Below are 25,211 nucleotides of genomic sequence, written 5' to 3'. Positions count from 1 at the left end.
CTTAGCTCTGGAGTTACAGTCAGTTGTGAGCTGTGGGTGCTGCGAATCAAACCTGCGCCCCTGAAGGAGCAGCCAGTGAGCTTAGCCACTGAAACCTCTCGCCAGCCCCGCAGTCCTCCTAATTTTTCTAGGCTGGAAGTCTCGCTGAACCTAGAGCTCACCAACTGGGCTGACTGGCTGGGCAGCAGTCTCCTCCTTCTTCTCCTCCTTCTTCTCCTTCTTCTCCTTCTTCTTCTCTGCGTTCAATTCCCAGCACCCACATGGCAGCTCACAACTGTCTGTAACAACAGTTCCACGGGATCTGACGCCTTTACAGTAATGCACATAAAATAAAATTAAATATGTTATTTAAAAAAGGTCTCCTGTAGCCCAGTCTGGCATTGAACATCCTTTTTTTTTGTTTGTTGTGTGTTTAGCTTTGTTTGTTTATTTGTTTTGAAACAGTGTCTCACCAGGCAACTCTGGCTGATCTGGAACTTACTAAGTAGACCAGGCTAGCCTTGAACTCACAAAGATCTGGCCGTGTCTGCTGAGACTAGAGCACCATGCTGCCACACACACTTGCTTTGAACGTCTACTCTTTCAGGCTCTCCGTCTGAAGCTGGGATTACCTCTCCCTTCCTTGTCCCAACATCAATGGCCGTCAGGAAGGGAGGGTGTCCAGGGTCCTCCCCCCTCTGCCTCTCCAGACTCATTAGGGGGAGATGTCCCCCATCCCAGCTCAGTCTCGGTCCTCCCACTTCTTGGGTTTGTTCTCCATACCTTGTTCCAGTCAGTGCCAGTTGGCACCCCTCACTAGAGACTGAGGTGGCATGAATATGGGGGAGGGGAGGAAGTGGGCAGGAGCCCAAGGGGAACAAGGGCCAGGCCGTGGGAGGTGGTGGTCAGAGCTGGTGGCCAAGCATGGCAGTCCTCATGGAGTGAGGAACGGGGCAGGTGAAGTCTGGGGTCTTTCAGGGCAGGTAGAGCGGGGTCAAGCTCTCACGCTGCTGCCCAGTCCCTTCCGTCTCCTTCCCTCTACATTCACCCCTTAAGCTGCCCCTGGTTAATTCTTCCTGGTCTCTTTAAGAGCTGCCTGGGAACTGGGGCACTGGAGGGGGCTGGCAGGCCCTCTCCCCTACCATGCCTGCCCTTGCTCCGCCCCTGCCGGGTACAGACTCTGCTGGAAGTTCTGGACGCCTGGGTTAGGGTCTGTACTGCTGGGCTAGGGGTAAGGTGTAAAAGTGGTTGGGGATGGGAACCATGATCCCTGGGGGCGGCGTGGACATAGAGTGCCTGTGTGCCTGCTTCAGGGCACCAAGGAGGGTGGGGGGGTGTCTCTGTGGCCTCTGCCAGGGGCAGGGCCTCCTCAGCAATCTTTAGGAATGATTCCTCAGCCACAGTTTGCCTGGGTCTCTTCACCTCCCTCTCACACTCATTTTGCCCAGGGACCTACTAAACTCCATCAGCCGCTAGCTGCCCCCTCCCACCATCAACACTGCTGGCTGCCACATCTCCCCACAGGTGGAGAAACTGAGGTTAGGCAGCTAGAGACTGAGGGCATTCAGAGCAGCAGAGGCAACGTTCTTTCCTTTTCCTGTGTGAGTCGGAAACCAGAGAGACGGGTGTCAGGCTGGTTCCCCTTCCAACCACAGCCACAGCCACCCTGTTCTCGTGTTCGGATAACTTAGCTCCAGGGTAAGGCTGAAAAGACCAGATGCCATGGAGCCAAGGAGACCTGTAGGCATCCCTTTTCTTGGAAAGAAGGTGGTGGTGGCAGGGAGTCAAGGGCCTCAGGGGGGATGGAGTCTTCTGCACCAACCTCACTCCGTTTTCTCAAGCGCCTGGGAGAACACCCAGAGCAAGTGGATACAGGCCTCATGCCTAGTATGCAGGGACAGGGCATGCAGGGGATCCTGCCGAATCCACTTCTACCTGCTTCTAGAACACGCCAGCACACGGCCTGTCCTCGTCACCCTACCCTGGAGGGAAGTGCTTGCCCCCATCTCAACCTAGATTTGAAAGGGAACCGGGATTGGCCTGTAATGCCTTCTGCCCTGCCTGGCCCCTCCAGGGCACTCACTTCCTTTTTCCTAAAAATACTATGAAGTCTGTAGAAGGCCCAAAGTCGTAGGTGGCCCAAAAAGTCAGAGAGGGCAAGGGCCCAACCTGGGATCACACAGCAAGTTATAGATTGCCAGGCTGGCATCCAGAGACCCTGTTTCTTAGACCCATGGTGCCCAGTGGGCAGTCCTACACCCCTCAGAAGCCAGCCTGCAGGATCTATCTTTGTTCTGTTCCTCCCTTTCTTGAAGAGGTTGAGGCCCTCCGGGGACAGAAGGAGTGCTGGTGACAGGGCTCCTCAGGAGCAGGGCAGCTTCTCAAACTCCCCAAACCTCTGTTCGCCTCTGCCGTGTCTCAAGTGAGATAGAATCCAGATCACCGTTGTTTCTAATCTTCTGTTCCTATTTCTGTTAGACTTTGGGGAAGTTCTTTCTGAAGTCTGCCTCTTATCCGCCTCTTACAACACACTTTTCCCCCTTCTGCTGGGTCACGGGGTGTCAGTTGTGGGCTTCAGGAGACACCACCTTCTTGGTAAGATAGCTTAGGAGGGGAACTCAGGACCTGAACCCGAGAAGAGCAGCCCCTCTCTGAGAGGTTAGGGTATTAGTGAAGATGGTTTTCTAAGAACCTTGGTGGAGACCGCTGCTTACATATTCGCATACATCCTCGTTGGTAAACTCCAGTTGTAGGTGGCTGGCTAGCACGCAGGCGTATCTTCCTTATGAACAGTACTTAGGAAAGTCAGAGATGAAGAGAAACTGGCCATGAAAGGGATTGCCTCAGTGGTCTCCTAAAGGCGCTATCCGCACACTGGTGCCTCCTGAGGGTGGGCAAAGGAGCTGAGCAGGGACACAGGGGCGAGGGTGCCCTGCCCCACCTGCCACATCTGGAGTCCTGCCTCCACAATTGAGAATCCGGGAGCCACAGAAGTGGGGCACAGTGGGACAGGAGAGGAGGAGGAAGAATATGGGGAGATTCTAGTCCCTCCCACTTAGAGATGCGGTCGCCATGGTGACTAAGGACCAGTGAGGTGGGATGGGGTTGAGGATGGGGTGGGAGGGTGGCGGGAAGGAGGCTCTGGGAGACCGGAAAGCCAAGCCGCCTGGCATTCCAGGGGGAGGGAAGCCCAGCGGAATCCCGAGATCCAGGTAAGAAACAGGAGGGCCGACAGACGGTGCGGAACGGAGGGGCGGGCCATTGTCTGGCGCTGACTCTGCCCTGAGGAGGGGCAGGCTGAGGAGTCAGACCATTGTGTGTAATGCTCAGCGCAGCTTCCAGCGCTAGCCAGACTGGGAGAGGGAACCCAAGAGGCACTGGGTAAGGGGTTAGGTGGATGGAGTGGGGTGGGTGGCAAGAATGCTGGAGACCTGCAGAGATAGGAAGAGACGGGGGTGCTAGGGACACAGACTGTGGGCATCCTTAGTGCACACACACACACACACACACACACACACAGAGAGAGAGAGAGAGAGAGAGAGAGTAGGTATTCAATCCATGTAAGTTGGTTTGACTGACTATATCATGAAAAAAGGGCAAGGCCGTGGGCTGAAAGGGGAGCTGGAAAAGGCCGTTCCCAAGACCCTGCTCTCCGAAGGGCTGCTCCTAAGGCTAGGAAGAGAGGAGGGTGGGAAAACTGGACCTGCCAGGTCACTGGGAAGCCAGGGGTGGCTTCTGTGCTGGCTCCCTCTGTGAAGCATCAGTGCAAGGCAGGAGCTCAAGAGTGGCAGCAGCGGTAGGGTAGGGGCTTGACCCTCCAGGGTCCCTCTCTCCTCATCCCTGTCTCCCCCCTCCACGTCTGATGATCAAGTCTCCCAGGAAGGGGCTACTCTCCTTTGTGGTGTAGGGGTTGTGGGGAGGACTTGGGAGGATTGGAATCAGGGGGAGCTTAAGTTTGATGCTGTGATTTCCAGGGGCAGACATGGTCCTGGGGATTCCCCAGGCTGAGCTGCAGGGCTTCTGAAGAATTGATGGCATTTGTTTCTAGAGCAGCGGTACCCAATCTTCCAAATGCTGTGACCCTTTAATACAGATCCTCATGTGGTGGTGACCCCAACCATAAAATTATTTCACTGCTACGATAATTTTGCTATTGTTATGACTCGCAATGTAAATGTCTGTGTTTTCCGATGTCTTAGGCAGCCCCTGTGAAAGGGTCGTTTGAACCCCCAAAGGGGTCACTTCCCACCGGTTGAGAACCACTACTCTATAGATTGCGGCCTGACATCAATCCTGGCTCAGGAGCTTTGGGTTGTTGGCCTTGGTTTCCTCATTTGTGCAGTGATGGAGGGTGTGTGGCTTGCCGGCTCCGAGCTTCCTGGGGGCAGAACCTGCTACATAATTTGTGGGGCCCAGCGTGAACAAAAATGTAGTCCTCCTTTAAAAAACGATTAAGGCTTTCGAGACAGCAGCATCAGAATGGTAGGCTCAGCGTTGCCCCCTCTGAAGATCTTGTGTGGCTATACCTGTGAGGTCCAGGGGTGTGAGAGACGTGCTGTTGGGCTCATGCGCCTTTCTCCCACCTGCTTCTTGTCTGAGCTTGACCTGAAAGGCACTGTGAGGAAGAGAGTGGGTGGCCCCCAGGGGCTGGACGCACCTATACTGACGTTGCCATCAGATGGTCTCTCTTTGGGGAGATTTTTGTTCCTTCTGAGTCAGGAATCATCCCAGAGTGACTGGTCCCTGGCTGGAGGAGAGGGAACCCCCGATCCTCCCACCCTGACGCTTACTCACGCCATCCTTTGAGCCGTTCTAAGCTGAGTTAACCCACTAGGGCAGAAGATGGGACTGAAGGAGCCAGCCGTGTAGGCAGAACTTCCCAGTGAGCCGGGTCTGAGGCAGATGGGCACTGGGCTGTCCAGCCTCCTTGGCCTCACTTCCTTTCCCTGGGCAAGAAGACTGTAGTGTAGCCTGCCTGTTAGAGTCAGGAAGCCCGAAGCCCCGCTGCAGCTCCTCACAGCCTCACATTGCGGGGGGGGGGGGGGAAGCTGGGAGGGCACTGTGTCTTGTGCAGAGGCCCAGGGACAGGAGTGGAGTAGAGAGGGAGGTACTGGAGCCTGCTCCCCTGGCTTCCCCTAGCACTGCTCCTCCTGTGACCCAGATAGTGTCTCCAAAGGGAGACCCTGGGGTGGCGGCTTCCCAAGCCTGAGCTGGAGGTCAAGCCGACTTAGAGGACCTGTCAGGAGAACAGAGAGATTGGCAGAGTCCTTACAGTGAACATCAGAGTTTGGGGGAGTCTTAGCGAGCTTTGAGAGATACAGCCTCCTGGCGGGTCAGTGTGAGCCCCGCTCCTGGGCCATGGCAGGGAATGGCAGCAGAGGGAGAGGCAGGAAGGCAAAGCCAAGAAGGCTCTATGGAGGGGTGGAGGTTACCCTGCAGTGGGAGTCCTGGCAGCGAGAAGCGCATTTAGGATGGAGATATGGGGTTGCTTTCTGGAGGAAGATCAGCCCTGGGTTGCTGTGCTCTTTAACCTGAAGTCAGCTGCCCTGGGTGAGTGGGCAGGGGCCTAGCCACTCTTTATTAGCCCAGGAGCCCTCAGTTACTCATTAACCTTGCGTTATGAGGTCTTTGCTAGCGCCTTTGGGGAGGAGGAGGAAGCAGCCACCATTCCAGCTGGGTGGCTCTTCTCCAACGTGTACCCCATTAAGCATGAGCTCAAATGGGAAATTTCTTGAAATTCCCATTGGCCTGATGGTGTCCTAAGTGTGGGAGAGAGTAAATTTCCGAGGACTTCCTCAGCAAAGCCATAGATAGAAACCAAACACACATCTAGGGGTTTTTTGGTTTTGTTTTTTGTTTCTTGCTTGTTTATTTGTTTTGAGACAGGGTTTCTCTGTGTAGCCCTGACTTTCTTGGAACTCGCTCTCTGTAGACCAGGCTGGCCTTGAACTCAGAGATCCACCTGCCTCTGCTTCCTAAATGCTGGGATTAAAAGCGTGCACTACCATGCCTGACTTTAAATGTTTTTCAGGGATGTGGTCCCACTGGGTGTGGGAGTTTGGGAGGTCTCAGTACAGGGTAGTGGGGGAACCCTACTACGGGGTCAGTGAAAAGCAAGAGCAAGAGGAGCCTGCAGCTTAGGCTGGTTAGGCTGGAGGTAATGTGCTAGAGAAACAAGGACACCTCTGAAGTGGCCTAGAAGGAACTCTTAATTTCTGGATAGACTGAAGAGAGAGGGAGGCGTGTCTCCTGCAAGGCCCATGAGCCTCACCTCCACTGCCCCCCTTCCAGCCTCCCCGCCCTGATCCACCATTCACTAACTTCCGCCCAAGCCAGGATCTGTCACAACTCGAGGTAGAAATTCTGGTTTCCCTGGCCTGGAAACCACACTGGCTCTGGCAGGATGGGTGCCTGGAGGGCTGTGCTCCCATTCCAGCCGGGCTGAGCCTTCTTTCCTTGCCTGGACCCTCTTCTTTGCCTTGGATGGCACCCTGTTTCAGGGTCTGAACACAGGACTTCTCAGTGTGGCTGGCTCAAGGGTATGTGAGGTGGGGTGGGTGACATGCGTTCTGTGGTCATGGAGGGGGCGGTGGTGCCGAGCTCCTGGGAGGCAGACAGCAGAGGCACAGACACAAAGAGGGGAGCACTGCAGAAGCTGGGTGTCTGCCAGTGACTCCTGTCCAGGCCCCTCTCAGGAAACCAGACAGCCAAGCTGGTAGATAAGCTGGAATGCCCCTGCCCAAAGAAGAAGGCTCAGTAGCCCCAATTAAGCAAGAGTCAGAGCCCCGGAGGCCTGGGGGAGAGGGTGGGCTGCCTGCCCGGGTTGGGCTGAGAAGGCACAGGGTGTCAGCACAGTTGCGTGACAGGCCAGCTTGGGGAATCTATCTATTCAGTAAGAAACTAGTTCCCCAGAAGCCCTTTGCCCAGGGCAGGAATCATCAGGACTCTGAACCATGGGGCCAGGAGATGCTGAGGGCAAGAGTGGAAAGGCACTTCACCATGAGTCAGGTTGAGAAGCGGCAAGGTGGGCTTTTAATAGTAGGAGACCAGAGACACAGCCTAGGCCAACCCAGCACCACTATGCAGAGGGCAGGGGGAGGCAACCTGGAGGCTGGGAGTGGGATGGAAGTGAGATTCTGAGGGCCCTTCCAGAGAGGAACTTCTGCCCCCTGGGGTTCTCCTATTGGCCCTCAGGAAGGGTGTGGTAAGCACTGCTTACCCAGAAAGTGCCTGTTTCCCCAGAGCCATCTGGTGACAGTCTCTGTCTGACCATGGCCCTACCATCCCTGGGCCAGGACCCCTGGAGTCTCCTGGGTGTTTTTTTCTTCCAACTGCTCCTGCTGCCGTCACTGCCACCGGCTACCGGGACTGGTGGGCAGGGGCCCGTGCCCAGAGTAAAATACCATGCAGGTAAGTGTCTGGTAACTGGGAGATATGGACTGTAGAGACGAAGGGGCTGAGGAAGGAGGAGGGTGTGCCAGGGGGAGGGGGCTGGAATGGAGAAGCAGAGATGCCAGGGAGCATCAGAAGCCCGGGAGAAGAGGACAGTACTTGAGGCACAGATTGGTCTGGAAGGGAAGAAAGGGCCACTCTTGTCAGTGGTTTTCTCTCCCTCAAGTGTCACTGTCACCAAGCAGGGCACCTTAAGTTCCTGACTGCTTTCAACAGCTCTGGGAGCCCCGAAGCCAAAGCCCATGCCAGGCTATCTGGGGAGCCCAAGGTGACTGCAAAGATCACACCAGGCCAGGCAGTCTCCAGTAGAATGCGCACAGGAGAAGGTGTCGGCAGCGTGCCAGGGATGGGCTGGAACCTGTAGTCCAGCTTCAATGGTTTCTTGAAGAGGCTGTGGAGCTTATGACCCCTTTAGTTTCAGGAAATGCCCAAGGGGAAGTGCTACACACACACACACACACACACACACACAGAAGTTAGGCTATAGCTTGGCATCCTTCTGAGGCAGAATGGCAAAGGAGATGTAATAGTGGAAAGAGAGGCATCCTTGGGTGGGGTGACAAACACAAGCAAGGCTCGGCTTCAAGGGGGAGCAGAGTGAGCCTTCTTTAGGGTGGGGTGCACAGAGTTCGGGGGGCCAGCCCATGAGTACCTTTCCCACTTTGTCTTCAGATCTCTCGTGAGGCCCGAACGGTAACAACCGGGTTGTCCTCTGACTACATAGTCCAAATGTGCTTGTGAGAGAGGATCTGGAGCGTTCCCTACTCCTGGCTGACGTGCCAGTGCGGCAGGAGCTGCCACAATCACACACGTGTTAGGGTACACGCACCACCATGCTAGGTGGCGGGCCTGCCCTGCTAACTGACATACTTAGCCTGTCCAGGTGGCAGTCAGGCATGCCCGCACTGATGGCGCTCAGAGGAAGCAGCCTCTCTCGTCACTGCACTGCTCTTGGTGGGAAATTCCTGTAACAGAGCAAGGGGGGAAATGGAGGGGGCAGAAATCTATAACTATGACAAGTCTTGAGGCAGGTGGGTAGCTACCTCTGCTGTTTGTGGTTGAGAGCCCCTTCCTGTGTCTCCCCGTTCTCTCGCCCATGCTGCCTCACTGCATCGTCCCCCATACCCCAGGCCTCAGAGTGCCTCTGCTAACCTCTCTTTGTTTCCTGTCTGTGTCTTGAGCAGGCTCCCCACCCCCCAGCATCCCCAAGCTATCAATACCCGGTCTTTGAAACTTTTCTATTCTGGGGACTCAATACACGAAGTTCAGATGCCTGCTATTGGGGTGCAGAGAAAGGGGCTGCCAATGAAGAGCGGATCCAGCTGAGGCTTGGCAGCCCTCCCCCACCTTTGCCTCAGAGATCAGCTGCTGCTCATGGTCCCTCTTCATCCCCTCCTTATCGCTGCTTCCCAACAGGAGATGGGCACAGGGCCCTCAGCTTCTTCCAACAGAAAGGCCTCCGAGACTTCGACACGCTGCTCCTGAGCGGCGATGGCAACACTCTCTATGTGGGGGCCAGAGAGGCCATCCTGGCTTTGAATATCCAGAATCCAGGAATCCCAGGGCTGAGGAACATGGTGAGGAGGCCAGGGACTAGGGTCCAGCTGGGAGAGAGGGCAGCAACTGCCCTGGACCAGCCCTGCTTCCTTATGAACAGCCCTCTGTCACTCTGAGTCAGCTGTGACAGGTGGATGTGCTGCTGTGGCCTCACTGAGGCCATGAATACCTATTGAGTAACACCAGGGACTGAAAGGGCTGATATGGAACTCATTGGCATGGGAGAAAAACTTTGACTCAAATAATTTGATGTGCTGAGGACCCTCGTAAGATTCCTAGAGAAATCCCTGATTCTTGCGCCATCATCACCCAACTGTGAGGGGGAAGAAGGCTCATTCCATGGGCGTGTGGTATCTTAGCCCCTGCACATATGGGGTATGGATCAAAACTCCAGAGCCTTGGCCTGGGAGTGTCACTTGGTGGTAGAGCACTTTGCTGGAGCGCGGAAGGCCCTAAGTCTGATCTGCACCCCTCCTCTGCAGAGGCTGACAATCTCACCCAGGAAACGTGTGGTTTATAACCACTGCTGAGTATGCCAGACTTTTACCCAGGCTCCCTGGCTGCAACCGCCAGCAGGCTGTGAAGCTGAGCAACAGTGCACAGTCAGTTGGTGGCAGACCCTAAATCTCAACTCAAATCTGTCAGGTTCTACCCTGGCCTGATGAACCCTGATATTATGAAAGTTATAGTCCAAATCAAATTGGCACTATGACTGCCTACCAGACCACCACTAACCACTTACTGGTGGTTTACATCAGAGCTGGGGGTGGGGGGGGTGGGGGGTGGATTATAGAAAAAGCAAAGACATCGTTTCTTTTCATCTACTCCTCTCAACTGTCCTCTTTAGATACCCTGGCCAGCTAGTGAGAGAAAAAAGAGTGAATGTGCCTTTAAGAAGAAGAGCAGTGAGGTAAGTGCAGGTCAGGGCAGAGGTGACCCTGGTGTACCTAAGACCAGCACTGATGACCCGAGCGTGGCCACAGGAGGGCCTGTTCCTGTGGTTGCTGCCTGGATCATGTTCTGGCAAGTTTCTTGGTGTTGACCTCAGCTGTTTTCTCCACTGGGAATGGGGAGCCTCTAAGACCCCAGGAGTTTGGGATAAGTGTCTGACAGCCTGATTTCTCTGCTTCTCCCTAGACGCAGTGCTTCAACTTCATCCGTGTCCTGGTCTCGTTTAACGCCTCTCACCTCTATAGCTGTGGGACCTTTGCCTTCAGCCCTGCTTGCACCTTTATTGTGAGTTGTCCGATCCCCCACTTGCCCACAGGCCCCCACACCTCTTCTCATGCCCGCCCCAGCCTATCCTTGGTAGCTTTGGGAACCTCCGGTCCCTGAGGACCCGCGTAAGATTTCTAGCCCTAGACCAGTTTCCCCCTCTGTCCCTTTCACTCCTTCCTCATGTTCTCGTCTCTCAGCGTGCAACCCTGGCATTCTGGGCTCCCAGCCTCTTCCCCCCTCTAGGAACTCCAAGATTCCTACCTGCTGCCCATCTTGAAGGACAAGGTCAAGGATGGGAAGGGCCAAAGTCCATTTGACCCTGTTCACAAGCACACAGCTGTCTTGGTCGGTGAGTATCTGTCTTCTTGAGCTATCCTAAAATTTGCCTTTTCTAGCCACTCTGGGAAAGCGAGGTATGATAGTTTTCCAAAGAAAGGGACAGAGGGAACCAGGAGCCTCGGAGGGCAGAATTAAGAGAGAGAACCAGTCAGCCCAGCCACTATCCTTCCTGAAACTGTTCCCAAAGGAGTGCAAGGAAATCTATGTGGGAAGATACAAGGCCTAATGGCCTAGGAGGGTGTGAGGTGAGCTCTGAGGTCCAGCCAGTTGTTTAACCGCTATACACAGGCAAATACCTCTCCTGATGCTCACTGAGCCGGATATTGAAAGTCATGTGCCTCTGCCCAGACACAAGCTATTACAGACTTCTCACCCTGGCTTCCTACAGGAGATGGCTGTTGCTTTTTGAGCAGACTTAAAAGATGAGCAGGGGCCCAAGATATGTGAGCACAGGACAGTCATTTTCTGGGATTGGTGTTTGAAAAAGGACCAGAAAAAGACTGGCAAGTGCTCAGCACAGAAGGCTACACAGGCCATTGTCTGTGGGCAGAGGGATCTAAAAGGGGTGTCTGCTGTGTGTTGGGGAGGCAGTATGAGTTCGGCTTTGCGGTTCTGCAAGAGGGCACAGAACAGAAGGAAGGCATGTGTGAGGAGGGCAGGCATCTTTTCCCTGATACCCTTGATCTTCCTCCCTCTCCCTGGTCCTAGACGGGATGCTCTATTCTGGCACCATGAACAACTTCCTGGGCAGCGAGCCCATCCTGATGCGGACGCTGGGACCCCAGCCTGTCCTCAAGACGGACATCTTCCTGCGCTGGCTGCACCGTAAGGCCCTGCCTCCCAGGCAGCACAAGTTTGGGACCCCTTCCTGACACTGGGTCTGCATCGCTTTAATTCACTCAACTCTCTCTGGAAAAAAATGAATTAAAGTAGTGCACACAATTGGCTGGGTTGGTACATGCCCTTAATCCTAGCATCTGGAAGGCAGAGGCGGCAGCCGGTGAATCTCCATGAAGGGAGGGAGGATAGCCTGAGTTACATAGTGAGTTTCATGCCAGCCAGAGCTACAGTAAGATCCTATTTCAAAAATGGGAAACACACACACACACACACACACACACACACACACACACACACACACACCTCTACATGATGTAGGATGGGAGGCAACCTGTGTCCTGGCCTTGGAGCCCACCCACCGCTGTCACCAAGGGAACTCTGAGCACTCAGATGCTCAGTCCCTAAGCCTATTTGTCCTGCCTCCGCAGCGGATGCCTCCTTCGTGGCAGCCATTCCGTCTACCCAGGTCGTCTATTTCTTCTTCGAGGAGACAGCCAGCGAGTTTGACTTCTTTGAGGAGCTGCACACATCCAGGGTGGCTAGAGTCTGCAAGGTCCGCCTCACCCCCGCCCTGCGCCCCCTCCACCTCCAGGTCTGGAGGAGCCAATGGGAATCGGGAAGAGGTAGGTGGAGCGGGTACTTGAGCGGCAAGGCCTTGATCCCCCTAGAACGACGTAGGTGGTGAAAAGCTGCTGCAGAAGAAGTGGACCACCTTCCTGAAGGCCCAGCTGCTCTGTGCTCAGCCCGGTCAGCTGCCTTTCAACATCATCCGCCACGCGGTCCTGCTGCCCGCCGAGTCTCCCTCTGCCTCCCGCGTCTACGCAGTCTTTACCTCCCAGTGGTGAGCATGGCAGGGAAAAGGAGGGCTGGTCCGGATCCGAGGGAGGCGGGAGCTGATGAGAGCCTACTTTATACTCTGCGCTTTACATAGGAAGGCATTTGAGCATCACCAGACTCCAGAGATTCTGCTACCTTTCATGCACATGGGAAAGAAACAAAGCTCCACCTAGCTTTATTCAGCCCGGTTCCAAAGAGGATGGAAGGAAGTTTACAGAAGGCAGGCACCAAAAATCAGCAGAAGACCTTGCCTGGTCATGCAGGCCTGTGTTCTCAGCACTTGGAAGGTGGAGGCAGGAGGCTAAGGAATTGGGGGCCAGGCTGGGCTACACAGAGAGAGCTCGTCTCAAACAAAACAAGACATTGATGTAACAAAACTAAACATGGTGATGAGAAGGAAGATTAGGAGTTCAAGGACTAATGTCTCAAAAAGTAAACAAGGGCTGGGATGTTGCTCAGTTGGTAGAGTGCTTGCCTAGCATGTACAAAGCCCTGGGTTTGACCCCCCCAGCACGACATAAGTCAGGTGGAACATGGGAAGAAGAGGCAGGAGGATCAGGTCATTCTCAGCTACCGTGAGGACAGCCTCAGCTACTGGAGACTGTTTCAAAACAAACACACAAAACCCTTCAACTAGAAAAGGAAATGGAAGCAAAAGGAAATTACCAGAAGGTAGGGAGAGGGTCAGTATAGCACAAATGATGTTGTAAAACTAGCCTCAAATCTAGCAGCAGCATCCGAATGGTCAGAGGTCAGGGCCAAGAGGGAGATTGTGATGACTGTGAAAACAGGAACCAAGAAAGGTCCAAAGGTCCCACAGCTGTGGCCTGGCATCACCGTGTTTAGGTACCTGCCAACCGTGTGTCAGGAAGCAAAGGTGTATGTGGTCTTATGTCAGTCAAATGCAGAACTGAGAACCTAGACAGTGGGTTAAAGAGAGTGTGAGAGACGTATGGTTTCACACAGACCAGCAGAAGAAACAGGGCTGAGTTCATTCTCTGAGGACCACAAATGGAAGGACTCAAAGAAGGTTACATGCAAATTCAGCCTGGAGCCGGTTCTACCACTCTTCCTGTGGGCACAGCCCAGCCTGGGCAGGATAGGTAGGGGCCACCCCAGGGCCTATGCCCCAATTAATCCTCATTAGGAACAATCATATTTCAGATCCCGAGATGGGCTTCTAGCCAGGCCTTAGGCCAGAGCGAGGGAGCTTTCTGGGGCTCTCAGTTCCTTATCACCATAAGCAAGGAGGCGAGAAGCTTGGAGGTTGGTCGGCTTCGCTCTATCCTCCAGGCCTGCGGGAGTCCACTGAGTTCTGCTGGGCTGGAGAGCCAGTGAACGTCTCTCGCTGTCTTCAGGCAGGTTGGTGGGACCAGGAGCTCAGCAGTCTGTGCCTTCTCTCTCACGGACATTGAGCGCGTCTTTAAAGGAAAGTACAAGGAGCTGAACAAGGAAACTTCCCGCTGGACCACTTACAGGGGCCCAGAGGCCAACCCAAGGCCTGGCAGCGTGAGTACCACCCACTGCTCCAGAGCCTCCTGGAGTGTGTGTAAAAGCACCATCATAGTGTGGTAAATGCCCACATACCCAGCCCAGCTGCCCATATGCCACAGATGGTCAATACCGCCCTATATCCAGAAAGAACAGTCTTTCCCAGGGCTAAGTGAGCACCACATACCTGGCTACATCACCAAAGAATTAGAAGCGCATGGGCTGGGTGCCAGGCACAGTCTCTGGCAGCTTCGCCCGAGACAGAGCCTCACATAACCCACCCTGGCCTTGAACTCCTGCCCTGCCTCCACCTCCCAAATGCTTGGCTTTCAGTCAGGTGCTACCATGCCCAGCTTTTCATCTGCATGCTTTCCTGTAACTTTTTTTTAAAATCTGAATTATGTGTGGACAGACTGAAAAAAAAGAAACAGGCTGAGCGCAGCTGTGCACACCTGTAATCCCAGCCCTCAGGAGGAAGCAGACACAGGGTATCAATGCAAATTCAGGGCAAGCCTCAAACTCGCCTCCTGTCTCTACCCAACCGGTGGATTACAGACGTGCACCACTGCTCTCTCTTCTCTCCTGCAGATCTTTCAAACTCATGGTCTGTGTCACAGCATTGGTAGCTTGAAATTATTATTGCGATTATTGGGTTTTTTGAAACAGGTTTTCTCTGTGTAGCCTTGGCTGTCCTGGACTGGCCTTGTAGACCAGGCTGGCCTCAAACTCACAGCAATCTCTCTGCCTCTGCCTTCCTGAGTGCTGGGATTACAGTTGTGCGCCACCACACCCAGCTTTTGAAATTATTTTTAAAAAGGTGGTGAGCATCTTGGAAATTAGCAGATTCCGCAGATCAGCTTTCCATTTCCTCCCTTCCCAATGTTCTAATCTATTCACGTGTGAGTATTAACAGGGGGGCTTTTTCTTTTGGTTCTGGGAATCAGACCCAGAACCACACAAGTGCCCAGCAAGGGCTCGAACGCCAAGTCACAGTTTCCACCCCTAGTAATTTTAAAAATTAATTTTTTAAAGATTTATTTATTATTTATACAACATTCTGCCCACATACTATACTTAGTATACTTACTATAGATGGTTATGAGCCACCATGTGGTTGCTGGGAATTGAACTCAGGACCTTTGGAAGAACAGTGAGTGTTCTTAACCTCTGAGCCATCTCTCCAGCTCTTAAAATTAATTTTATTTATTTATTTCTGTGAATGTGTGTGGGTGCACATGTGTCACGGTGTATGTGTGAAGGTTAGAGAATGACTCTGAGGAGTCGGTTCCCTTCTACCATGGTCAGATTTGCCTCATGAGTCTGTCTTTTTAAATTCATTCTATGTATATGAGCGGGCCTGACAGACATTCTATTATTACCAAAGCTGTCCCCATTCCTTCACCTCACTTCAACTACCTCCTTTTTTTTTTTTTTTTCAAGACAGGGTTTTCTCTATGTAGGTAGCCCTGGTTGTCCTAGAACTCACTCTGTAGCTGGTCTTGAAATCTGAGCTCCACCTGCCTCTGCCTCCTGAGTTCTGGGATTAAAGATGTGTGCCACACACCACCCACATTAATGACCTCATTTTAGTGGAGGCCATCCTCAGTAGATCCCCGATAAAGCAAAGACACAGGCAGATAAGATTCTGGAGATGTTGAATGCTTGAAACCACTTTCATTCCTCTCTTACAGCTGATGGTTTAGCTAGGAAGACGTAGTTTTAGAGTTGCAGCCATTTCCTGAAAATGAGTTGCAACGCTCACTCTGTGACCTGTAACTTCCGTTTTGAAGATTTCCTAAGCTGCTCTGGGTGCCCGACCTTTTGGATGTGACTTGTTTTCTCTCACTGGACTCTTTTAACGTTTATATTGTGCATCCGTCTGTTTGTTTGTTTGGTGTGAGGGGGTCAGAGGTCAGTTCTCTCCTTCTGTTAGGAACACAGCACCGGCTGCTCTCAGGCTTGGCAGCAAGCGCCTTTCCCTGCTGAACCGCCTGGCCAGTCCCTGGGGCTCACATACTCCACTTGGGCTTGCACAGTCTCTGGCTTGAAGTGGGTGCCCAGTGGACCATTTTAGTAGCCTGGAAATTTCATTTATTTTCTTCACTTCTAAAAAATTATCTTGTGGTTGGTTCTAAGTCACTGTTTTATTGCTTTGAGGAGATATCATGACCCAGACAGCTTGTGAAAGAAAGCATTTAGCTGGGGGCTTGTTTCCGCTTCAGAGGGTGAGTCCATGATCGGCATGGCAGGAAGCGTGGCTGCAGGCAGCCATAGTGCTGGAACAGTAGTCGAGAGCTTTACATCAGTGCGTGGGCAGGAGGTAAAGAGAGAGACACTGAGTCTGGCGTGGCTCAAAACCTCAAAGCCCACCCTAGTGACCCACCTTCTCTGTCAAGATCATCCTGTGTGCCACTGGATGATCTCACCAGGCCCCTTATTTTAGTTTATCTTTTGAAAGAGGTTTTGCTGTGTAGCTCAGCCTGGCTTCGAGGTTGCAATTCTCTGGCCTGTCTTTCAAGTGCTGTGCTGACAGACATGTGCCACCACTCACGACTTGGACTTCTGGTACTGTCACAGATATCGGAAAGCAGTGTGATTTTTCAACCTGTGGGCTGCAACCTCCTTGTGGGGGGGCGTTGAATGACCCTCTCACAGGGCCATTAAGAGCATTGGGAAACACAGATATTTGCATTATGATTCATAAGAGTAGCAATTCTTTTTCTCAAGACAGAGTTTCTCTGTGTAGTTCTGGCTGTCCTGGTCACTCTGTAGACCAGGCTGGGCCTTGAACTAAGAGATCTGCTTGTCTCTGCCTCCTGAGTGCTGGGATTAAAGGCGTGTGCCACCACTGCCTGGCTCAACAGTAGCAAAATTACAGTCATGAAGTAGCAACAAAAATAATTTTATGGTTGGGGGTCACCACAACATAAAGAACTGTATTAAAGGGTCGTAGCATTAGGAAGGTTGAGAGCCTCTGTTATAAAGGGTTTTTTGCTGTGTGTGCATATATATATGCACATATTTGTGTGTATGTGTGTGTATGTGTGCGTATGTATATGTGTATATGTGTGTGCATGAATGTTACAGGCCAGAGGTTGATGTTCTGTTTCTTCCTTATTTATTTCACCATCTTTTTTTTTCTTTCTTTCTTTCTTTTTACTATGGTGTCTTGGCTGGCCTAGAACTTATTTAGACCAGGTTGACCTAGAACTCACAGAGCTCTGCCTGCCTCTGGCTCCCATGTGCGGAGACTGCAATGCCCAGCTTTCTGTCTTGTTTTCTGAGGTTTATCTCTCATCGAACCTGGGGCTTGTTGATTGGCTAGACCAGCTGGCCAGGGAGCCCTTCTGTCTCCACCTCCCAACACGGGATCACGGGCACAAACAGACCCGGCTTATGAGGATCCTGGGGACCCAATACATAAACACCTGCGATTAAAGGCATGTGCCACGACCATCTGGCCACCCAGCCTCCAAATATTAAAACTTTGGTTTGTTTACTTGAGTCAAGATCCACAGAGATCTACAAATTAGGATAGATTGTTCTTGTAAGCCTCTTTCATCTAGATTTTATTTTCTTTTTCAGATTTATTTTTGTAGCCAGGCTACTTATTTTTGTTTACGTGTATACATGCGTGTGTGTTTCTGCATGGCTACCTGTGTGCGGGACCCAGCAGAGGCCAGAAGAGGGTGTAAGGTCCCCTCGAGCTGGAGCTATGAGTGAGCCACACAACAGTGGTTCTGGGAACCCGCCCTGCCTCTGGAAGAAGAGCGAGCATTCTCAACCGATGAGCCATTCCCTCCCCCATCCCCTTTTGTCTCGCAATTTACCTCTATGTCTTACATCGTTGTCTAGTCTAGATCCTTGTTTCTAGATCCTGTTTTTGTGAGGTAGTTTACCTGGGATGTGTGTGTGTCTGTGTCTGTGAGTGTGTGCATGTGTATTGAGACAGGGTTTCGACATAGCCTGAGCTGTCCTGGGACTCTGTCTTAGCTAAGGCTGACCTTGAATTCCTGAACCTCTTGCTTTTACTACCCAAGTGCTGAGTTTACAGGCTTGGGTCACCACGTCCAGGTCAGCACTCTTGTAAATACGCACTTGTTAGACTGGAGACTTGGTCAGAGTCGGCTGGGATTTGAAGGTGAGCTGGCTGCTTTATTGTGGTCGGCGGCTCCTCCCTTAGGATAAGAGTGTGGTTCCTGCCTGTTCTCTTCCTGTGTGGTGAGGACTCCTCTAGTTTCAGGAAGGAGGCAGCTCCCTCTCCCCTGCCCTTTCAGGAGAGGAATGGGATTTTCTGTGACATTTTCTTCTTTTTGAATTGTTTTTGTTTCTTCATAGGTGCTCATTTTGTTTTTCCCTCCTCCCCTCACTCTCTCTTATCTCTCTCTCTCTAGTTTAAAAAAAAATCAGGGCCTGGAAATATGTCTCAGTGGTTAAAAGCACTGGCTGCTCCTCCAGAGGACATGGATTTGATCCTAGCACTCACATGGTGGCTCATAACAGTCTGTACCTCCAGTTCCAGGGACCCCAACATCCTCTTCTCATTTCCCTAGGCATCAGGCATGCACAGAGTACACTGACCAACGAACACAGGAAAAACACCCATATGCAAAAAAGAAATTTAAATAAAACATATTGTTGGGGGACAGGGGAGTTGGAGACAGGTCTCTCTATCGTGTAGCCCTGGCTGACCTGGAAGTTGTTAGGTAAACCAGGCTGGCCTCAAACGCACAGAGCCTGTCTTCCCAGTCCTGGATTAGAAGCATGTGCCACCACACTTGGCTTCATCTTGGGGTTGTGTTTCTTTTCTTTCTGTGTGGTTTAGTTTGTATTGTTCACAGTTGGACCCAGGAATCTGGTGTCCTTGGCTATGTACATAGAATGTACATAGGTGGCTCACACCTATAATTCCAGTACACAGGAGACTGAGGCAGATTGAGAGTTCAAGGCCAGCCTTGGCTACACAACAAGGTCATGTGTGGAATTGTGGCGTAGGAGGGGCTGGAGATGTGGCTCAGTGGTTAAGAGTGCTTACTGGTTGTGTAAAGGACCTGAATTTAGTTCCCAGCATCCGTGTCAGGCAGCTCCAGGGATTCTGATCCCTCTGGCTTCTACACATATATACATAGAGAAAAGGTAGTAAAATTAAATATTTAAAAATACATTTAAAAAAATCTCCATAGAAGGAGGCAAAAAGTAGGTGCACATGTTCTTTGCTGGCCCTGGATATAGATGTCCTCTCACAGTTGAATCTGTGGCTCGAAGAGGTGAGGTAACTTGTGTTACCACACCTTGCAGTGACCACACCACAGAGCTTGTAGGTGACAGCTGGGAGTGGCTTCAGGATGACGCTGCTGGATAGGAAGGACAGTTATTTTGAGCAAAGCCATTCTCCAGTTGACAGGGCCTTGACAGAACAGCCTGTCCAATACCCTCGAGTATGAGTGAGGAAAGAGGGCTCAGAACGGAAGAACTCCCCCAAGTCACACAGCAAGTTCATGTCGAACTGCCACACCGTCCCGTCCTGTCACACCTCCATTCGGTACTGATTCAGCGCTGGCTGTACTGGGGCCTGTGCCTCGCCAGGAACCGCAGACACAGCAAAGCCGAGTGCCTGCCTGAAGGAGCCTTCAGCATGCCCTGTCCTGGCATCGATGTGGGCATGGGAGGGCAGGGCAGTGAAACAGCTCACACTTGCACAGGGCACGACGGCCCTTCTCCTACCAGTTACTTTTCATGTCTTAGTGCATTTCAGTGTCACAGAGAGCCTAGGAGCCCTGGGTCTGAGTTTTACCCACCACCTTGAACTGATGTCTGCCCTGAGGAAAGAGGGCAAAGAAGGGTGGAGATGGAGAGGGAGGGGTGCACCCATGTATGAGCCAGGTGGTACAATCTGCTCCCCTCTTCCTCCAGTGCTCCGCAGGCCCCTCCTCTGACAAAGCCTTGACCTTCATGAAGGACCATTTCCTGATGGATGAGCACGTGGCAGGCACACCGCTGCTGGTGAAGTCTGGGGTCGAGTACACACAGCTTGCCGTGGAGCCAGCTCGTGGCCTTGATGGGAGCAGCCACGTGGTCATGTACCTGGGCACATGTGAGTATGGGCTTCCAGACTCTACCTGGGAGGAGCAGAACAGGGACTGAAGCCAGGCTGAGGCAGAAAGCCTGTGAGCTCATCCACTTGTTCAGTTCACTCCTTTAACAGCTGTTTAGCGGGGGAGCCCCTGAAGGGCTCAGGAGACAGTGAAGCAGCAGGACAATCCAGGCTCCAGCTTCCTGAGCTTTCTGTCTGCTGGGGAACACATGCTGGACCTTTTCAGATCTCAGAAGGCTCTGCCTCCTGAGGGAAGGCATAGCAGAGCAGGGATGACTGGATAGACAGGGCAGCATGACTGAAGGGGCCATCAAGGGTCACCTGGAGAAGGGGTAGGGCCAGGCTTCCCACCCCCGTCCTCGCCCTGACAGCCTCATGCAGCCCATAACTGATCTCATACTTACTGTGTAGCTAAGACTGACCTTAAACTTCTTTTTTTTTGGGGGGGTTAATTTTACTTTTTCTTTTTTATATTACTTACAGTTTATTCACTCTGTATCCCAGCTGTCGCCCCTTCCCTTATTCCCTCCCAGTCCCACCCTCCCTCCCTGACTTTAAACTTCTGATCCACCTGCCTCTACCTCCCAAGTGCTTGGATCACAAGTACACGACACCATGCCTCAAGCCTGGTTTTATGTGGTTCTGGGGATTGAACTCGGGACTGCACATGCTGCCAGCAAGACTTTACCACCTTAGCCCCACCATGTTTCAATAGACAGAAAAGACCATTCAATATACAGGAAAGGAGCCAGTAAAGAGGGTGATGCAAAGATGGCAAGAGAGAAGGCCCTCAGCAGGTCAAGCTGTGAAGGGAACAGGAGGCTGGGCCATCCAGGGAGCTCCTGTCCTCAGGCCTTTGTGTCTTCTAGAAAGCAGGAGGATCAGGGTCACAAGCCAAGAATAAGGGTGGGCTCAGGAAGAAGGGTTTGTGTTATGGGTTATTAATGTTTATTATTGATTTATCTTTTAGTTAAGCTGTAGTTATTCCTAAATCATCTGTATACCCAAATCACCACACAGAGACTGGGATTTATTTAATTAACCTAGAGTACAATGCTGGGCAATAGTTACTCCATCCTAAACCTCCAAGCCCGCATGGTTTCCTCCCATTCAGATTTCCCACACTATGCTTGCTTTTAGTCATATCTCACAGGTCCAGTTCATCTCTCCTCATGGTTCCAAGTCCTGTCCTGCGGATCTCTCCTCCCTAACTCCTCCCACTTGCTTCTTTCTCCTTCCCTCTGGACCAGGATGTCCCACCTTATCTCTCCATTGCTCAGCACTGGCTGGTTGTTTATTGATAACACGGAGAACAAATGGTGGCATGTTTACACAAACTCGAGACTGGTGATGCTTTGAATAAACATCACAATGCAATGTCCAGATTGAAACCAGAGAAATCAGCATTTGAATGAACAAGGGTAAATTGTATACATTCCACAAGAACATTATACCAACAGGAGTGGATCTAACAGTTGTTCTGGAAAGAGAGGGACGGTCAGCTGGGGAATGTGGGTAGATTGTTGAGCAGACTAAGGGCTTGTGCTTTACTGGAGGGAGCCACTGGGTTCATTCGCTCCTCCAGACCCTGCTAGGAGGTGTATCTCTGCCGTGCCTTTGCTGAGCGTGCAGTAGGAAAAACACAGACCAAAATTCCCAGGCTTGCGGGGTTGGCGGATGCAGAGTATAACTTTTCTGAATGAGAAAACTGCACAATGCATTAGCTACATGATTAGAAAGCCAAGTAGAGCAGAGGGAGGGGATCCTGCCAGGGGAGTCTGCCTTCTTTAGTGACAAGGTCTCTCATTCTGTTCCTCAGGCTAGGTGCCAACTTTGTAAAATATTTTATTTTTGAGATAGGGTCTCACTGTGTCACCCTTGGCTGGTCTGACCCTCACTCTGTAGACCAGGCTGACCCAGAACTTATAGAGATCTGCCTGCCTCTGCCTCCCTAGTGCTGGGATTTTTTTGGGTTTTGTTTTGTTTTGTTTTGTTTTTCTTGAGACAGGGTGTCATTCTATAGACCAGGCTGGCCTGGAACTTGTAATTCTCCTGCCTCAGATTGCTGGGTGCTGGGAAGTTGCAACTGTTAAAAGGGTGGTCGGAAGCAGGGCTTTGGTATTGCAGGCCTGTAACCCTGGTTACTCGGGAAACTGAGTCAGGAGGGGCACATGTTAGTCCCGAGTAGCTACAAAGTCTCAAGAAAGTAAAAAGAGGACTGGGAGCATGGCTGGAGGGGAGAGCACTTCCCTAGAGAGGCTGGGGAGAATTCAGATGCTCAAAACCCACGTAAAAGCTGGGTCTGCACTGGGCATCTCTAAACCCAGCACTGAGGGGTAGAAGGCAGGGCCAGACAGGCTCCCGGTGCTTATTTACCGGGCAGCCAGTCTAGATGACCGATGAGCCCCAAGTTCAATCAGAGAGAGAGAGAGACCCGCCTCAGCAGATACAGTAGAGTGGCCTTGTCCTCCACACGGGTGCGGGCCCAGACACCTGAGAGGCACACACATCACACGCACAAGGGAAGAAAGCTGGCTGTCGGAGCCCTCCACCCCTGTCTGTGAAGGGACAGAGCGTGTGCCCAGCTGGCCGGGGAGGTGTGTGAGGGCAGTAAGCTCTACCCTGTCTCTGCAGCCACGGGGTCCCTGCACAAGGCTGTGGTGCCTGAGAACGGCAGTGCTTATCTCGTGGAGGAGATCCAGCTGAGCCCTGCCCCTGAGCCTGTTCGGAACCTGCAGCTGGCCCCCACCCAGGTGAGAAGGGACAGTTCATGGTCTTTCTGTGGGGAGGACCTGGGGAGCGGGGGCCAGGGTAACACCCTCCTGACACCATCCATCTCTCTCCCAGGGCGCAGTGTTTGCAGGCTTCTCGGGAGGCGTCTGGAGAGTTCCCCGGGCCAGTTGCGGTGTTTATGAGAGCTGCGTGGACTGTGTCCTTGCCAGGGATCCCCACTGCGCCTGGGACCCCGAGTCAAGCGTCTGCAGCCTTCTGCCTGGCTCCCCCCTGTGAGCGCCGGTCCTGGGGGGCAGCTGAAGACAGTCTGCCAGGCTTCCCCTTCCCCGGCTTCTGCCTCTATTTTTCCTCCCTCAAAGGGCACCAACACATTCACTTCCAGATTCCACCCTTCTGGGTCTAGTTCTCGCACATGACCTTCTGCAGGGCAGTTTTGAAGCTGCCCTTGTTTTTTCCTCTATCTGGTCTTGCTAGCCCATCCTCTTCCCTTTATTCCCCCCCCCCCACACACACACTTCAGTCTGTTTTAAGAGCTGCATTTGCTTGCTTTGTCTTCTCAGGACCTCCTGGAAGCAGGACATGGAACGCGGCAACCCGGAGTGGGCATGTGCCCGAGGCCCCAAGGCCAGGAGCCCCCGGCGTCAGAGTCCACCTCAACTTAGTGAGTGTGGGGTCAGAGGAGGTGCCAAGGCACTGGGGGGCTTCCGGCAGGGCTGGCTTTTCTGCCCCATGGCTTCTGCAGCACCTGCCTAGGCTGAGACCTAAGTCTCTGAGTCAGGATGGATCAGAAGCGGCCTGTGGACAGCTCCGAGGAATTTTGAGCTGGGTTCAGGTTGAGGTCAATGTGGGTTTGGTGTCTGAGTTGAAATTAGAAATACTGGAGGCTGCCTATAGCCATGCCTCTTTGAGCAGGCCCCATGTTGGCTGATATCAGAAGCTGAGGGTTGACCTGGTTAGAAGTTAGATGGGAGAAAGATCGGGGGCTTGTTTGGGGTCTAGCTTGGAGATGGAGAAGGGTTGAGCTTGAGCTTGGGAGTTGAAATAGAATCAGAAGACAGACAGGCATGGTGGTCCATGCTACTCATCCCAGACACCAGGACTGCTGAGAAAGCAAGGCCAGCCTGGGCTACAAAGTGAGACTGGATGCAAGTAAGGCTGCCCCCCCCCCCCCGCCCCGGACTGACTGTGTCATGTCTTTGCTGCCCACCAGTTAAAGAAGTCCTGGCAGTCCCCAACTCCATCCTGGAGTTGCCCTGCCCGCACCTGTCCGCACTGGCCTCTTACCACTGGAGTCACGGCGGAGCCACGATCCCAGAAGCCGCTTCCACTGTCTACAACGGCTCCCTCTTGCTGCTGCCTCAGGATGGCGTTGGGGGCCTCTACCAGTGTGTGGCCACTGAGAACGGCTACTCGTACCCTGTGGTCTCCTACTGGGTAGACAGCCAGGACCAGCCCCTGGCCCTGGATCCTGAGCTGGCCGGCATTCCCAGGGAGCGCGTGCAGGTCCCACTGACCAGGGTCAGCGGTGGCGCTTCTGCGGCTGCCCAGCGCTCTTACTGGCCCCACTTTCTCATCGTCACTGTCCTCCTGGCCATAGTGCTCTTAGGAGTGCTCACTCTCCTCCTGGCTTCCCCCCTGGGAGCGCTTCGGGCTCGGGGCAAGGTTCAGGGCTGTGGGATGCTGCCCACCTTGGAGAAGGCCCCGCTGAGTAGGGAGAAGAACCTCCAGACCTCCAAGGACCGCAGCACCTCTGCCAGTGACGTAGATGCTGACAACAACCATGTAGGCACTGAAGTGGCTTAAAGTGAGAGCGCAGATGGGGAGCTGAGCGGAGCGGTCACCCGGCAATGTTGGCTGGGGCAGGCACAGTGCCGCTCTGACCAGGGTAGGAGGCTCTCCTGCTGCCTGTGGCACCTACAGCACCCCGGAGGGCCTCCCCTGAGGGGCTCTCTTCTGCAGGCACGTGGGCTGTCTCCTCACCTGCACCCAGGCCATGACAGGAAGAGCCAGACAGGATTCTTCAGGTTTGATCAACCCCAAGAGCCCTCTGGCAACCTACCCACTCCAGAAGACCCTGAAAGGTGTGGCTGCCCAGGATTCTGCGACGACAGACCCAAGCATCAGACCAAGCCGGGGCTGTTCCTGCAGACTCCATCCTCACAGCTGCTGCTCTGGAAGCAGCTGTTGCTTCGAACACCAGCCCTTCCTTCTCCCGGGGTCTCCAGGACTCCTTAGGGAGTTGGCCCCTTGTGCTTCCCTTACCAATCATGCCCTACTGTTTGGGAAGTCTTTTCTGAAGTCTGATCACCTTCCTTCTTGCTTCAGTTTGGACAGATTGTTGTCGTGTCTGCCCTGGCTGGAATGGGGGGCATAATCTGAGCCTTGTTCACTTGTCTAGTGTGGCTGACCCCTTCTTGAACTCTTCCTTCCTCTTCCCTTTGTTTTGGGAGTCAGAAAACTGCTTGTCACAGACAATTTATTTTTTATTAAAAAAGACATAAGCTTTAAGCAAAGCTTACTGTGTGCTGTTTCCTCTGTGGCCAAGTTCCCACAGGAGGGTCTGTGTGGAGAACCAGGTCTGTGGTGGCGCCCTGCTGCCTCTGCCAGCCCCAGCCTGCCCCAGGCAGCCCTTCCCTGTGTCCCGGGTAGGGGTAGGATCGTGTGGACCAGC

At 52.9% G+C, this 25,211-nt stretch overlaps 1 protein-coding gene across 6 annotated transcripts; it reads left to right on the top strand.

Annotated features, from left to right (window-relative positions):
- The first annotated feature begins 1,094 nt into the window (after positions 1-1,094).
- Positions 1,095-25,053, top strand: Sema4a (semaphorin 4A). Of its 6 annotated transcripts, none has more exons than XM_021637754.2 (15): positions 1,095-1,210; positions 7,222-7,389; positions 8,848-9,008; positions 9,836-9,898; positions 10,126-10,224; positions 10,450-10,555; positions 11,254-11,370; positions 11,814-11,938; positions 12,054-12,226; positions 13,581-13,731; positions 19,627-19,807; positions 22,442-22,560; positions 22,655-22,812; positions 23,101-23,201; positions 23,751-25,053. In XM_021637754.2, the coding sequence occupies exons 2-15, from the start codon at positions 7,251-7,253 to the stop codon at positions 24,341-24,343; spliced, it is 2,286 nt and encodes a 761-aa protein (XP_021493429.1). In that variant the 5' UTR covers positions 1,095-1,210; positions 7,222-7,250; the 3' UTR covers positions 24,344-25,053. The 6 variants fall into 6 exon arrangements, with proteins under 6 accessions (XP_021493429.1, XP_021493433.1, XP_021493430.1 ...); XM_021637755.2 differs by lacking the exon at positions 1,095-1,210 and adding an exon at positions 3,044-3,191; XM_021637756.2 differs by lacking the exon at positions 1,095-1,210 and adding an exon at positions 3,337-3,360.
- Positions 25,054-25,211: the final 158 nt, after the last annotated feature.

The sequence above is a fragment of the Meriones unguiculatus genome, chromosome 2 (assembly GCF_030254825.1).
Source record: "Meriones unguiculatus strain TT.TT164.6M chromosome 2, Bangor_MerUng_6.1, whole genome shotgun sequence".
Classification (NCBI taxonomy): Eukaryota; Metazoa; Chordata; class Mammalia; order Rodentia; family Muridae; genus Meriones; species Meriones unguiculatus.
Note: the sequence above shows the minus strand (reverse complement) of the source record. Positions and strands in the feature narration are given on the sequence as shown.

What these genes read in the sequence shown, in the direction of transcription:
- Sema4a (XM_021637752.2), top strand. Translation starts at nt 6,709, where the DNA reads ATGCCCCTGCCCAAAGAAGAAGGCTCAGTAGCCCCAATTAAGCAAGAG. An exon ending in GCAGTCTTTACCTCCCAGTG is followed by an intron (nt 12,227 to 13,580) that starts GTGAGCATGGCA and finishes CGCTGTCTTCAG; the next exon opens with GCAGGTTGGTGGGACCAGGA. An exon ending in GGTCATGTACCTGGGCACAT is followed by an intron (nt 19,808 to 22,441) that starts GTGAGTATGGGC and finishes CTGTCTCTGCAG; the next exon opens with CCACGGGGTCCCTGCACAAG.